The sequence below is a fragment of the Salmo trutta genome, chromosome 21, assembly GCF_901001165.1.
Source record: "Salmo trutta chromosome 21, fSalTru1.1, whole genome shotgun sequence".
Taxonomy (NCBI): Eukaryota; Metazoa; Chordata; class Actinopteri; order Salmoniformes; family Salmonidae; genus Salmo; species Salmo trutta.
The window spans coordinates 46,270,641-46,282,376 of NC_042977.1; the positions used below are offsets into that span (position 1 = coordinate 46,270,641).

The 11,736-nt window shown below is 44.3% G+C and overlaps 1 protein-coding gene across 2 annotated transcripts; it reads right to left on the bottom strand.

Moving 5' to 3' along the window:
* Positions 1-906: 906 nt before the first annotated feature.
* Positions 907-10,501, bottom strand: gorasp1a (golgi reassembly stacking protein 1a). 2 transcript variants are annotated; one of them, XM_029705929.1, is made up of 9 exons: positions 10,338-10,501; positions 9,092-9,172; positions 7,662-7,865; positions 7,391-7,477; positions 7,139-7,269; positions 5,817-5,925; positions 5,338-5,479; positions 4,167-4,328; positions 907-3,927 (listed from the first exon to the last, which is right to left on the bottom strand). In XM_029705929.1, the coding sequence occupies exons 1-9, from the start codon at positions 10,398-10,400 to the stop codon at positions 3,410-3,412; spliced, it is 1,497 nt and encodes a 498-aa protein (XP_029561789.1). In that variant the 5' UTR covers positions 10,401-10,501; the 3' UTR covers positions 907-3,409. The 2 variants fall into 2 exon arrangements, with proteins under 2 accessions (XP_029561789.1, XP_029561791.1); XM_029705931.1 differs by lacking the exon at positions 10,338-10,501 and having other exon boundaries at positions 9,087-9,170.
* Positions 10,502-11,736: the final 1,235 nt, after the last annotated feature.

Genomic DNA, 11,736 nt, shown 5'->3' on the forward strand with positions numbered 1-11,736 from the left:
AATGTTAATGGGGGCCTGTTCGGCCCACCTTTTCCTGTAGTCCACGATCAGCTCCTTTGTCTTGCTCACATTGAGCGAGAGGTTGTTGTCCTGGCACCACACTGCCAGGTCTCTGACCTCCTCCCTATAGGCGGTCTCATCGTTGTCGGTGATCAGGCCTACCACTGTTGTGTCGTGGGTGAACAGGGAGTACAGGAGGGGACTAAGCAAGCACCCCTGAGGGGCTCCAGTGTTGAGGAACAGCGCTGCAGATGTGTTGTTGCCTACCCTTACCACCTGGGGGCGGCTCGTCAGGAAGTCCAGGATCCATTTGCAGAGGGAGGTGTTTAGTCCCAGGGTCCTTAGCTTAGTGATGAGCTTTGTGGGCACTATGGTGTTGAACGCTGAGCTATAATCAACGAACAGCATTCTCACATAGGTGTTCCTTTTGGCCAGGTGGTAAAGGGTAGTGTGGAGTGTGATTAAGTCATCTGTGAATCTATTGGCGTGGTATGTGAATTGGAGTGCGTCTAGGGTTTCCCGGCATGATGGTGTTGATGTGAGCCATGACCAGCCTTTCATTTAGGCAGGTTGCCTTCTTGGGCACATGGACTGTGGTGGTCTGTTTGGAACATTAAGGTATTACAGACTCAGGTCAGGGAGAGGTTGAAAATGTCAGTGAAGACACTTGCCAGTTGTTCCTGCTATATCATCTTACAACATATTAATATCCTGCTATAACAATGTATTAATATCTTATAATGTATTAATATCATGCTATAACGTATTAATATCCTGCTATAACATAATGTATTAATAACATCTTATAATGTATTAATATCATGCTATAAGATCAGAACGTATTAATGACGTCTTATAACGTATTAATATCATGCTATGTAAAAGTTGAGAAAAAAAAGGCAAAAATAAAATTGTGACCATTTTTATTCCAGTGACTAGAAGTGATTCCATTTTTGCATCAGAAGCTTTACAGAGAATATTCATCAATTTTCACAATTTCATTTGCACTCATTCTTAACAATAAAAACGCTCCATCCATTGATAAAATATTAGCAAAAATACTTTCCCCCCCTCCTCTCATTTCTCACAACTAAATACCTAGCCTAAATCAAAAACATCAAAAAAGAACCTTACTTTACAGAAAAGCATTTGCACAAAACCTTTAAACTAACAGTAGTGTCACTATTTAATCAGAAGCTACTGTACAGGGTTGAGGTCCAGTCAATTCAGAAAGAATAAGAGAATTGGAAATTTCAATGTACTTCCTGAACTGTCTAATTTAAATGGAATTGACCCCAACCCTGATACTGTATTGTCTGTGGTTCCAGCTAACAGATGACTTCCATGATGGCTACAGTACAGTATGTTGCCTACAGCAAAAGAAAGGTCACAAAAACTACAAACATGGCTGACAATTGCATAGATCACAAAAATGACAACACAGATAAGAGGTAACATGGAGGAATGAGACTTTCCCTACTGTATGTTTACAAAATAATGACCTTTCACCTAAGGTGTACAGAAATCCATAACATGACACCGTTTAAAAATAAATGCACTGCAACAAAGGCTGGGATTCAATCCGATCATTCGGTAGATTTGAGATTTAGCACGCTTGACATTCAAAGGTCATTTACTAACATACATACACAGCGTTGGTGAATGCGGTCTCCGCGAACACAGGAACATTGACTTTATAAAAAGGTGCATAGCCGACAAAATGCGATCGGATTGAATCTGGCCCTTACGCTACAGAAATCCATAAAAATTATATTGTCCAACAAATAAAATGCACTGTAACTTATTGAAAACAGGTCTACCTCTACCTCTTAATTACAGATTCAACTTTCTTGAATTTAAGAACTAAAAACTACAACCTGATCCCACATTAAAAATGTCTCTCTTTTGTAAACACAAAACTAACAAATATTGCTATATTTGATGCTTTAAAAACAAATGACTTTTTCAAATATTTTAAACTTAATTTAACATGGATTCCTATAACAGTAACCAAGGAAGACATCACCTGTTCTCATCCTGTACAATGGGTTAAAGTGAGCTTAAATAAAACTCAGCCTTTTTATGTGGAGTGCTCCAAAACTCCTTTCTGCCTCTACCTAGTCCGTTTGGCTGTTTGTCTTGGTAGGTCCTTCACATGGTCTTTAAATCATTGTTGCTCCTTTGTTTGCTGAAGTGCGAAGGATATTTATTACATTTTATTTAACTAGGCAAGTCAGTTAAGAACAAATTCTTATTTACAATGACGGCCTGTACAAAGGTTCACCTTGAACCCTTCCAAATGATAGGTGTTTTAAAAAGAGCAACAAAAAGCTGTAGCCGATTGATTATATAGATGTCATGAGGTACTGAACCTGGTTCAAGTATGTATGTAAAAATATATGTCAAAAATACATTTGAGATGCACTTCATTTAGCTTGAAGTTTGCACTTTTGAGACTATTCCATTGTACCTGGCAAACTACCCTCGGAAGCCCAGGCTTCTCACGTTCGAGTCAACGAGACGGGATTTAGAAGGAGGGCCATGCAAGTCTACTGGCAAACTAAATCAAGCGCAGCTCAAGTATTTCAATGTATTAGACCCAGGCCTATGAGGTCCACTCGTATTTGTCAAGTAGTGTATTTCAACAGGAATAGTAAAATTACTGGACTAAAAAAGTTGTTGTTTTCACAAATAAAATATTAAAAAAGGTGCAACTATGCTTTAAGTTTATACATCACTGGTTTGTCGTAGTGAATTCTATAAAGTAGTTCAACAATATATAATTAATGTATTTATCTGTGTGTAATTATCTTTGGATCTATAACACGGCCATTCCATTAATTGATTTGTTTGTTTTTTTAAGAAATCCAAAACCATAAAAAATAATTACATTTTTTTTTTTTTACACTAAAACAAACTACAAAATGTTCATAACATTGCAACCCTTATGGCTAATTGGAGCATTAAGCTGAACTTGTAACACAGGATCCTACACCCAAAAATACAAGAGAGTTATTGTTATGTATGTCTGAGTATTTCTACCATGATCTGTCTCATGACCCTTCGAACCATCCAATCAGTCGTTAAAAAAAAAGAAAAAAAAAAGTACAACGTTCTCTCGGACCATACCGTATTACCAACTGTAGACTGTATGCTCGCCATCACTCATATACCAGAGGCCTGTTTAGGATGTTCAGATAGAAATGTATAGTGTAGAACAGACATCCATCGTCATCATATAAAATTGGGGAACCGTGTCAGTCAAATTCATTACATTTCTATCTAGTTCTATTAGTGTCTCATCTCAATACATCACCCCAGGTCTTTTCACCAACGTTCTGAAAATGCCCCATGTTGTTTGACTGCTCAGTATCTCTGCTAGTGTTTCTTCAGGCAGAAACACACAAAGCTACTCTTCCTCCACTTCCTGGTTGCTGACCTCGTGGTGGTGGTCATGGCAACACTCGTGGTCATCATGGTGGTGTTCCGCTGCGGCGGTTTCAGACTGCTCCACAGAGAGTTGCTCCAGTGAGCTGATGACGTCAGGCTCTACCATTGGCTCTGGTGGTGTTCCATCCAATGGGACGTCCTCCTGAGTGAGTGAGTCCCCCACCAAGATGTCACTTATCTGGGGCTGAAGCACGAGGTCAGCCTGGGGCTCTGGCTGGAGCAGGAGGTCCAGGGGAGGGGAGGGGGAGAAAGAGGTGATGTCTGGGTCTGGGAGAGAAGCTTCAGCATCGACGAGAGGGGCGAGGGACTCAACGACAGGAGGAGGGGCAAATGGAGCCTCCAGAACGGTGTCAGGGGATCCAGCGGATTCGGACGCTTGGTCTTGTGATTCGGTAGGCATGATAAGGGACTCCCGAGGTTCAGTCTCCATCCAGTTCTCTGGTGGAGTCTCAGGAAGCTCACTGTCACCCAGCTCTTCTGTACGAACAGAGAGGGGAGAGACAGTCAACGTCGGGACTATGGAGATTCATTGTTGGACAAATTGGTTGCAACGGTATAAAAATAGTGATAAGGGTCTATCATTTCACATTGTGATAATAAATATCAACAACAGTGTGCTTGTCTTGGTTTGACACGGCAACCAATTGAAAATACAAACACTACCAAAACAACACCTTGTTTCCCTTTCAATAAGTTCCATGTTATTGTTAACTTACCGATGCCGGAGATGTCGTTGCTGTCTTTTTCCTCATGCACATCCTCGTGTACGGCCAGAGAGGTGCCGGTCATGTCGATGGACGAGACGGACAGGTCCAGCCGATCAGCCATGTCTTCTGATGGGTCAGGGGCCATCATAGCCACCTCAGACTCAGAGAAGCCTGGAGAAACACAGACTCACAGATTCAGAACCTAAAAAGGATCACTTCCTTATCAGGCAAAAAGACAAAGCATTGGCTGAGCACAGAGGTAGTTCAAGATAAAATAAAACAGACAATGACAAAGAGGCTGCATCAATATAACAGTTTCACAGATTCAGAACCTAACCTCAGAAACCTAGAGGAACACAGAAAGATTCAGAACCTAACCTCAGAAACCTAGAGGAACACAGAAAGATTCAGAACCTAACCTCAGAAACCTAGAGGAACACAGAAAGACAGATTTATTAGCTGAAGGGCCAAACAAAGCAAACAAGGTCACAGCACAGAGGTCATGGAAGATGAACAGTAAAGACAGACATAGTAATCTTGGAGTCTTGGTTTCTGGCTGTGTGTATAATTGCCCCCCCCCCAAAAAATAGACAAACATTTGAATGAACTCCTATTTCATTTATGGCTTTATATGTGTTGGCTGAATATGTGTTTTTATAATGATCTAGGGTCTAGGGTGCGTTCGTATATTCACTCTGGAGTGCCAGAGTGCGCCCTGGGAGTTCGTCAGATTGTCTGTTCATAAATTCTGAGTGTTTCGCCCTCTTAGCTTTCAGAGCTCACAATGGATGCTCTGGCTGAGGAGTAGGGTTGATCCGAGTGTTCAGTCAACCCACCTGGATCCACGACTCCCTGTAACCAACCAATCAGTCAACCCACCTGGATCCACGACTCCCTGTAAACAACCAATCAGTCAACACACCTGGATCCACGACTCCCTGTAACCAACCAATCAGTCAACCCACCTGGATCCGTGACTCCCTGTAAACAACCAATCAGTCAACCCACCTGGATCCGTGACTCCCTGTAACCAACCAATCAGTCAACCCACCTGGATCCGTGACTCCCTGTAACCAACCAATCAGTCAACCCACCTGGATCCGTGACTCCCTGTAACCAACCAATCAGTCAACCCACCTGGATCCGTGACTCCCTGTAACCAACCAATCAGTCAACCCACCTGGATCCATGACTCCCTGTATGGGTGGAGGTAGAGGACTGTCCTCTTCCTGCAGAGTGATCTGTTCCAGTCTGTTATCTTGGTCTGTTATCTCTGTTCCCTGTCCCAGGCGTGGGCCAGACTGACCCACCATCAGAGACGCCTGGGGATCACACAGCAACAACAAATCAAACTTTATTCATTTATTTCACAGGGACAATGCACATCAATCAACACTTCTGTAAATGTGCCTGGGGGGGGGGACAACATGGTCGCTGTTGCCTTATTGCCATCTGTAGACACCTGTAGTTCCACGTTTAATACTGCAGATAGGTATAATGCATTTTAATGTCATAAGCCTTGTAATGGGGGTAACGGTCAGCCTTGTCACTAGCAGGCCTGTAGACTCATGTGTCATTAATATACAAGTGACTGGCATAGTGGCATTCCCTCTGTCTCATTCCCATAGTTGTAGTGAAACACAAGGAGTCCATCCATACCTCTTGGTATCCATTGGCGGGTATCTCTGGTTTGGAGTCATCTTCAGGGAGAGAGGGGAACATGGATGGGATCCTGTGCAAGTAGCCGTATCCGATACCGCAACCCAAACTACAAAACAAATATCACTTAGACTGCTGTTTCAGAGCCTTGGCATTTAGGCCGTACAGAATAACCTCAGAGAAAAAAAGAGAGAGAGCCCAGGTAAGACCTAGTGGCCCACCTCCCCAGGTAAGGTCAAGGTAAACCCCAGGTAAGGCTCAGCCCACTCACCTCCCCTCTCCTCTCCAGGTAAGGTTAAGGTAAAGTCAAGGTAAACCCCAGGTAAGGCTCAGCCCACTCACCTCCCCTCTCCTCTCCTCTCCTCCCCAGGTAAGGTCAAGGTAAACCCCAGGTAAGGCTCAGCCCACTCACCTCCCCTCTCCTCTCCTCTCCTCCCCAGGTAAGGTCAAGGTAAACCCCAGGTAAGGCTCAGCCCACTCACCTCCCCTCTCCTCCCCAGGTAAGGTCAAGGTAAACCCCAGGTAAGGCTCAGCCCACTCACCTCCCCAGGTAAGGTCAAGGTAAACCCCAGGTAAGGCTCAGCCCACTCACCTCCCCTCTCCTCTCCTCCCCAGGTAAGGTCAAGGTAAACCCCAGGTAAGGCTCAGCCCACTCTCCTCCCCAGGTAAGGTCAAGGTAAACCCCAGGTAAGGCTCAGCCCACTCACCTCCCCAGGTAAGGTCAAGGTAAACCCCAGGTAAGGCTCAGCCCACTCACCTCCCCTCTCCTCTCCTCTCCTCCCCAGGTAAGGTCAAGGTAAACCCCAGGTAAGGCTCAGCCCACTCTCCTCCCCAGGTAAGGTCAAGGTAAACCCCAGGTAAGGCTCAGCCCACTCACCTCCCCTCTCCTCTCCTCCCCAGGTAAGGTCAAGGTAAACCCCAGGTAAGGCTCAGCCCACTCACCTCCCCTCTCCTCTCCTCCCCAGGTAAGGTCAAGGTAAACCCCAGGTAAGGCTCAGCCCACTCTCCTCCCCAGGTAAGGTCAAGGTAAACCCCAGGTAAGGCTCAGCCCACTCACCTCCCCAGGTAAGGTCAAGGTAAACCCCAGGTAAGGCTCAGCCCACTCTCCTCCCCAGGTAAGGTCAAGGTAAACCCCAGGTAAGGCTCAGCCCACTCACCTCCCCAGGTAAGGTCAAGGTAAACCCCAGGTAAGGCTCAGCCCACTCACCTCCCCAGGTAAGGTCAAGGTAAACCCCAGGTAAGGCTCAGCCCACTCACCTCCCCTCTCCTCTCCTCCCCAGGTAAGGTCAAGGTAAACCCCAGGTAAGGCTCAGCCCACTCACCTCCCCTCTCCTCCCCAGGCCCCGTTGGGTGTGACCACCACCTCTCTGCAGGCGTTTGTCTCTGTGTTGTAGATCAGCAGTTTCAGAGGTTTCCCCTCGTGGGCCTCGATCAGCGAGAAGAAGTCCTCCGACTGAGGACAGACACCGAGATCAAAGGGTTATTTTCCCACTAAATGAAAAGGCAACAACCTAGTCAACGGAGTTAACAACTTTAAAAACGTTAAGAATGTGAATGATAATAATGAAGCTTACATCCTGCAACACCTGGTCTGCTCCAACGATGAAGTCACTGTGGGCCTGAAGGCTGGCCAATGCAGCTGGTGAGTTCACATCCACATCCTAGAGAAAATAACATACAGAACAGCATGATGTGAAATGACATGTCGGATCTCCCCCCAGACCTGACAGACAACTGATCACAACACAGATAAAACAATACCTAGTTGTTTGAAATTGTAGCCGTGTGTACGTTCATCTACTACTACCTAATCATAGCCTCATCGACAGCCAGGTAAGTCCTCACCAGTACATGCCAGACGTTCTCGTTGGCTCCTTGGTAGCTACAGAACCTGACAGATGCCCCCAGCAGACCCTGTCCTCCCCACATGTTACTGGGCACCACCTCCACCTCCCTCAGCCTCATGGTCTTAGTGCTGTACACCTCCATGATCACCGCCTTCTCCACGTTAGCCTTCAGAAGGTCCTTCAGCACGTCATTCTCCTGGTTCTGGACACACGTTAGTTTGTCAGTTGGAAATATGCAACACATGGGTGGGGGGTTGTGTGTGATAGAGGAACTGAACAGAGTATCTAAGATGTATTTTATATTAATCGATGGTCTATAGTAGAAAATAAATAAGATGGTATCACAATGCTTTTTTTTTTTGTCACCCCCAAAGCCAATTCCTCCTTTGGCCGCCTTTCCTTCCAGTTCTCTGCTGCCAATGACTGGAACGAACTACAAAAATCTCTGAAACTGGCAACACTTATCTCCCTCAATAGTTTTAAGCACCAGCTGTCAGAGCAGCTCACAGATCACTGCACCTGTACATAGCTCATCTATAAATAGCCCAAACAACTACCTCTTCCCCTACTGTATTTATTTATTTATTTTGCTCCTTTGCACCCCATTATTTCTATTTCTACTTTGCACCCTCATCTACTGTCAAATCTACCATTCCAGTGTTTTAATTGCTATATTGTATTTACTTCGCCACCATGGCCTATTTATTGCCTTTACCTCCCTTATCCTACCTCATTTGCTCACATTGTATATAGACTGTTTCTACTGTATTATTGACTGTATGTTTGTTTATTCCATGTGTAACTCTGTGTTGTTGTATGTGTCGAACTGCTTTGCTTTATCTTGGCCGGGTCGCAGTTGTAAATGAGAACTTGTTCTCAACTTGCCTACCTGGTTAAATAATGGTGAAATAAATACAATTTTAAAAATGCTCTGACTAACACACCAGTCTGTGGTCTCCCAGAGAGAGGATGAATCCGACTACCTCACCAGTCTGTGGTCTCCCAGAGAGAGGATGAATCTGACTACCTCACCAGTCTGTGGTCTCCCAGAGAGAGGATGAATCTGACTACCTCACCAGTCTGTGGTCTCCCAGAGAGAGGATGAATCTGACTACCTCACCAGTCTGTGGTCTCCCAGAGAGAGGATGAATCTGACTACCTCACCAGTCTGTGGTCTCCCAGAGAGAGGATGAATCTGACTACCTCACCAGTCTGTAGTCTCCCAGAGAGAGGATGAATCTGACTACCTCACCAGTCTGTAGTCTCCCAGAGAGAGGATGAATCTGACTACCTCACCAGTCTGTGGTCTCCTAGAGAGAGGATGAATCTGACTACCTCACCAGTCTGTGGTCTCCCAGAGAGAGGATGAATCTGACTACCTCACCAGTCTGTGGTCTCCCAGAGAGAGGATGAATCTGACTACCTCACCAGTCTGTGGTCTCCCAGAGAGAGGATGAAGTCAAAGAACGGCTCCAGCCCAGCTTTCTCTGCAGGGGAATTCTCCTGCACCTATCAGATCCCCACGTGGACATGGGAAGACAAACACAACCATTTAATCCAATGTTTGTGCTTCTAGTTCCGTCAGTTCAGCAATATCTAACATGTAATCTAACAAATTCCACAACAAGTACCGTTGATCAACAAATAGAAGATAATATACTGGTTCAGGTAAGCTGTGTTGTGCAGTATTGTACGCATTTCAGCTATGCTGTTGTGCAACATGTGTCTTCTGCAGATAGCAGCAGGGGTGGGTATAATAACGGGATACTGTTCCAAGAAACGTAGTAAAGTACAAGGATGTACAACAAACAACGCATAGAAAGTAGAATGATTAATTCACCAAGCTAACTAGCTGCCGAATAGGCATCAACTCACCATATAGGTAATGCTTAATGTTTGTCCATAAGGCTACCAGAGTGAGGATAGACATTTTTGGGGGGGGAATAAACTTTGTGAGTGAAACACGTAACTAAATTTCCTACTCCCTACCAGGTATCTTATTCTGCCGCTATACAACTTGGTATGCGTTGTTTTTTAGCAAACTATTATTTATTATAAGTTATTTTTGGAACAGATTCCTGTTGGAAAGTTTCACAAATTATACCGACCCTGGTAGCAGTCCCATAGATTTTACACGGTTTTTAATCAAAATGTACCTCTCAGGCGAATGTAATGGCACATCTAAAGCAGCTATCTGACTAACGTTAACTTCATATTATAGAGTTGAGTTTACTAAGTTACTATATAGTTAACTCGTGTAGCTAAACGCATTTATATAATATAAATGCATGTATGAAAAAGGTGTCAACGTTAAACATGTTGTTGTTGTCATTCGGTCACCGCTAGGCCCTGTAGCTACAGTGGATTTGACCGGTTTAAGTTGTGTTATATTGTAGTTAGGAGGGCCTGGCTGCTCATTCACACACACAAGAGAAAAGAGATCATATACAGACTGTACACAGAGAGTTATTATGATTGATTTACGAACTAAAACAATGTGAGGTCGTTGTGTTGTCAATGCGCCAAATAAAAGCTAGCTAAGTGCCACCTCATCAGCTTTCGGCAGGCCTTATCCGGTTACTACACCGCCGTATGCCTTCTGTATACTACCGTCAATTCTCCCCGTCAACAACTACACGCAGCGACATAATAACTAATAAAGACGCATTATTACCCCGTGGACGTGGTATCCATCTGTTCCTCCTTCCGACGCACCGGTGCTTTGTGATAAACCCATTATTATAGAAAGCACAAAATATTATTTCAGTGTATCTGAGAGAGTTGACAGATTCCCCTTAATGCTCCGCGGCCATCTTGTCATTGGAGAGCTCCTAAATCAGACCAGACTAGTCGCACACTGCTGACACCGAGCACCGAGCAGTATGTATGTAGAGCAACGATCCTGCTACACTGGACGATAACTCACTTAAAACAAATACCCTACCATCTAACACTACACGCACAAAAAATTATAATAAAACATATAATATACTCCACTATTTAAATCTATTTAGTCCTACTGGACACTCTTACTGACAGTTGTGGCTGCTTTGTGTGATGTATTGTTGTCTCTACCTTCTTGCCCTTTGTGCTGTTGTCTGTGGCCAATAATGTTTGTACCATATTGTGCTGCTGTCATGTTGTGTTTCTACCATGCTGTGTTGTCATGTGTTGCTGCCTTGCTATGTTGTTGTCTTAGGTCTCTCTTTATGTAGTGTCTCTGTTGTTGTGATGTGTGTTTTGTCCTATTTTATTTTGTATTTATTTTTTAATCCCATCCCCTGTCCCCGCAGGAGGCCTTTTGCCTTTTGGTAGGCCGTCATTGTAAATAAGAATTTGTTCTTAACTGACTTGTCTAGTTAAATAAAAGTGAAATTAAAAAAATACTTCAGGTCAACAGCCTGAGCGGGTGGGACACCACCACTTAACACACCCTGTAATTCTTCAAATCAATTGTTTATTAGTCACATACACATATTTAGCACTGTAACAGTAACTCTTCTGACGTCAAGTCTCGCACACCCAAAAACCTCTCTGCAGCTGCCACCACCACCTCTATTTTCTGTGACTTACATTCCATCCCTGCAGTACAGTTGATAACCATTGCTTTAACTGCTAAAAATCCAATCTTTCTGAAACATATATCACTCGTGGTTTATCCCTCTGTACTGGTTCAGATCTATTAGTCACACCACTCCTCTCAGGATCCCTCCCCCTTGACCCATCTTCCTCTACTTTCTTCACTGCCTCAGCATATGACAACTTCTGCACGACTTTAACCCTGGAAACTGCAACCTGCCTCTCTCGCACAGGACATTTCTGATCCCCAGCCCCATAAGCACCCCTACAATTAACACATACCACTACTTTCCTCAATGCTACACATTCCTTTGTCTCATGCCCTTCTGCACACTTCTCACACCTAGGAAACTCCCTCCTACACACTGCTGCCCATAAGCTTGACACCTGTAACAACGTAATGTGTTCGGCCCAAAAGCTCTTATAGGAAAACGTATATATATCCTAACATCACTTTGTCGGGCAAAGACTCAACATCAAAACTCAAAGAAAAG

Bases quoted from the DNA above. Each gene is read 5' to 3' on its own strand.
- gorasp1a (XM_029705929.1), bottom strand. From the start codon at position 10,400: ATGGGTTTATCACAAAGCACCGGTGCGTCGGAAGGAGGAACAGATGGA. The intron at 9,173-10,337 runs GTAATAATGCGT...GGGATCTGATAG, and splicing joins ATGGATACCACGTCCACGGG to GTGCAGGAGAATTCCCCTGC. The intron at 5,926-7,138 runs GTGAGTGGGCTG...TTTGTTTTGTAG, and splicing joins GCCTGGGGAGGAGAGGGGAG to TTTGGGTTGCGGTATCGGAT.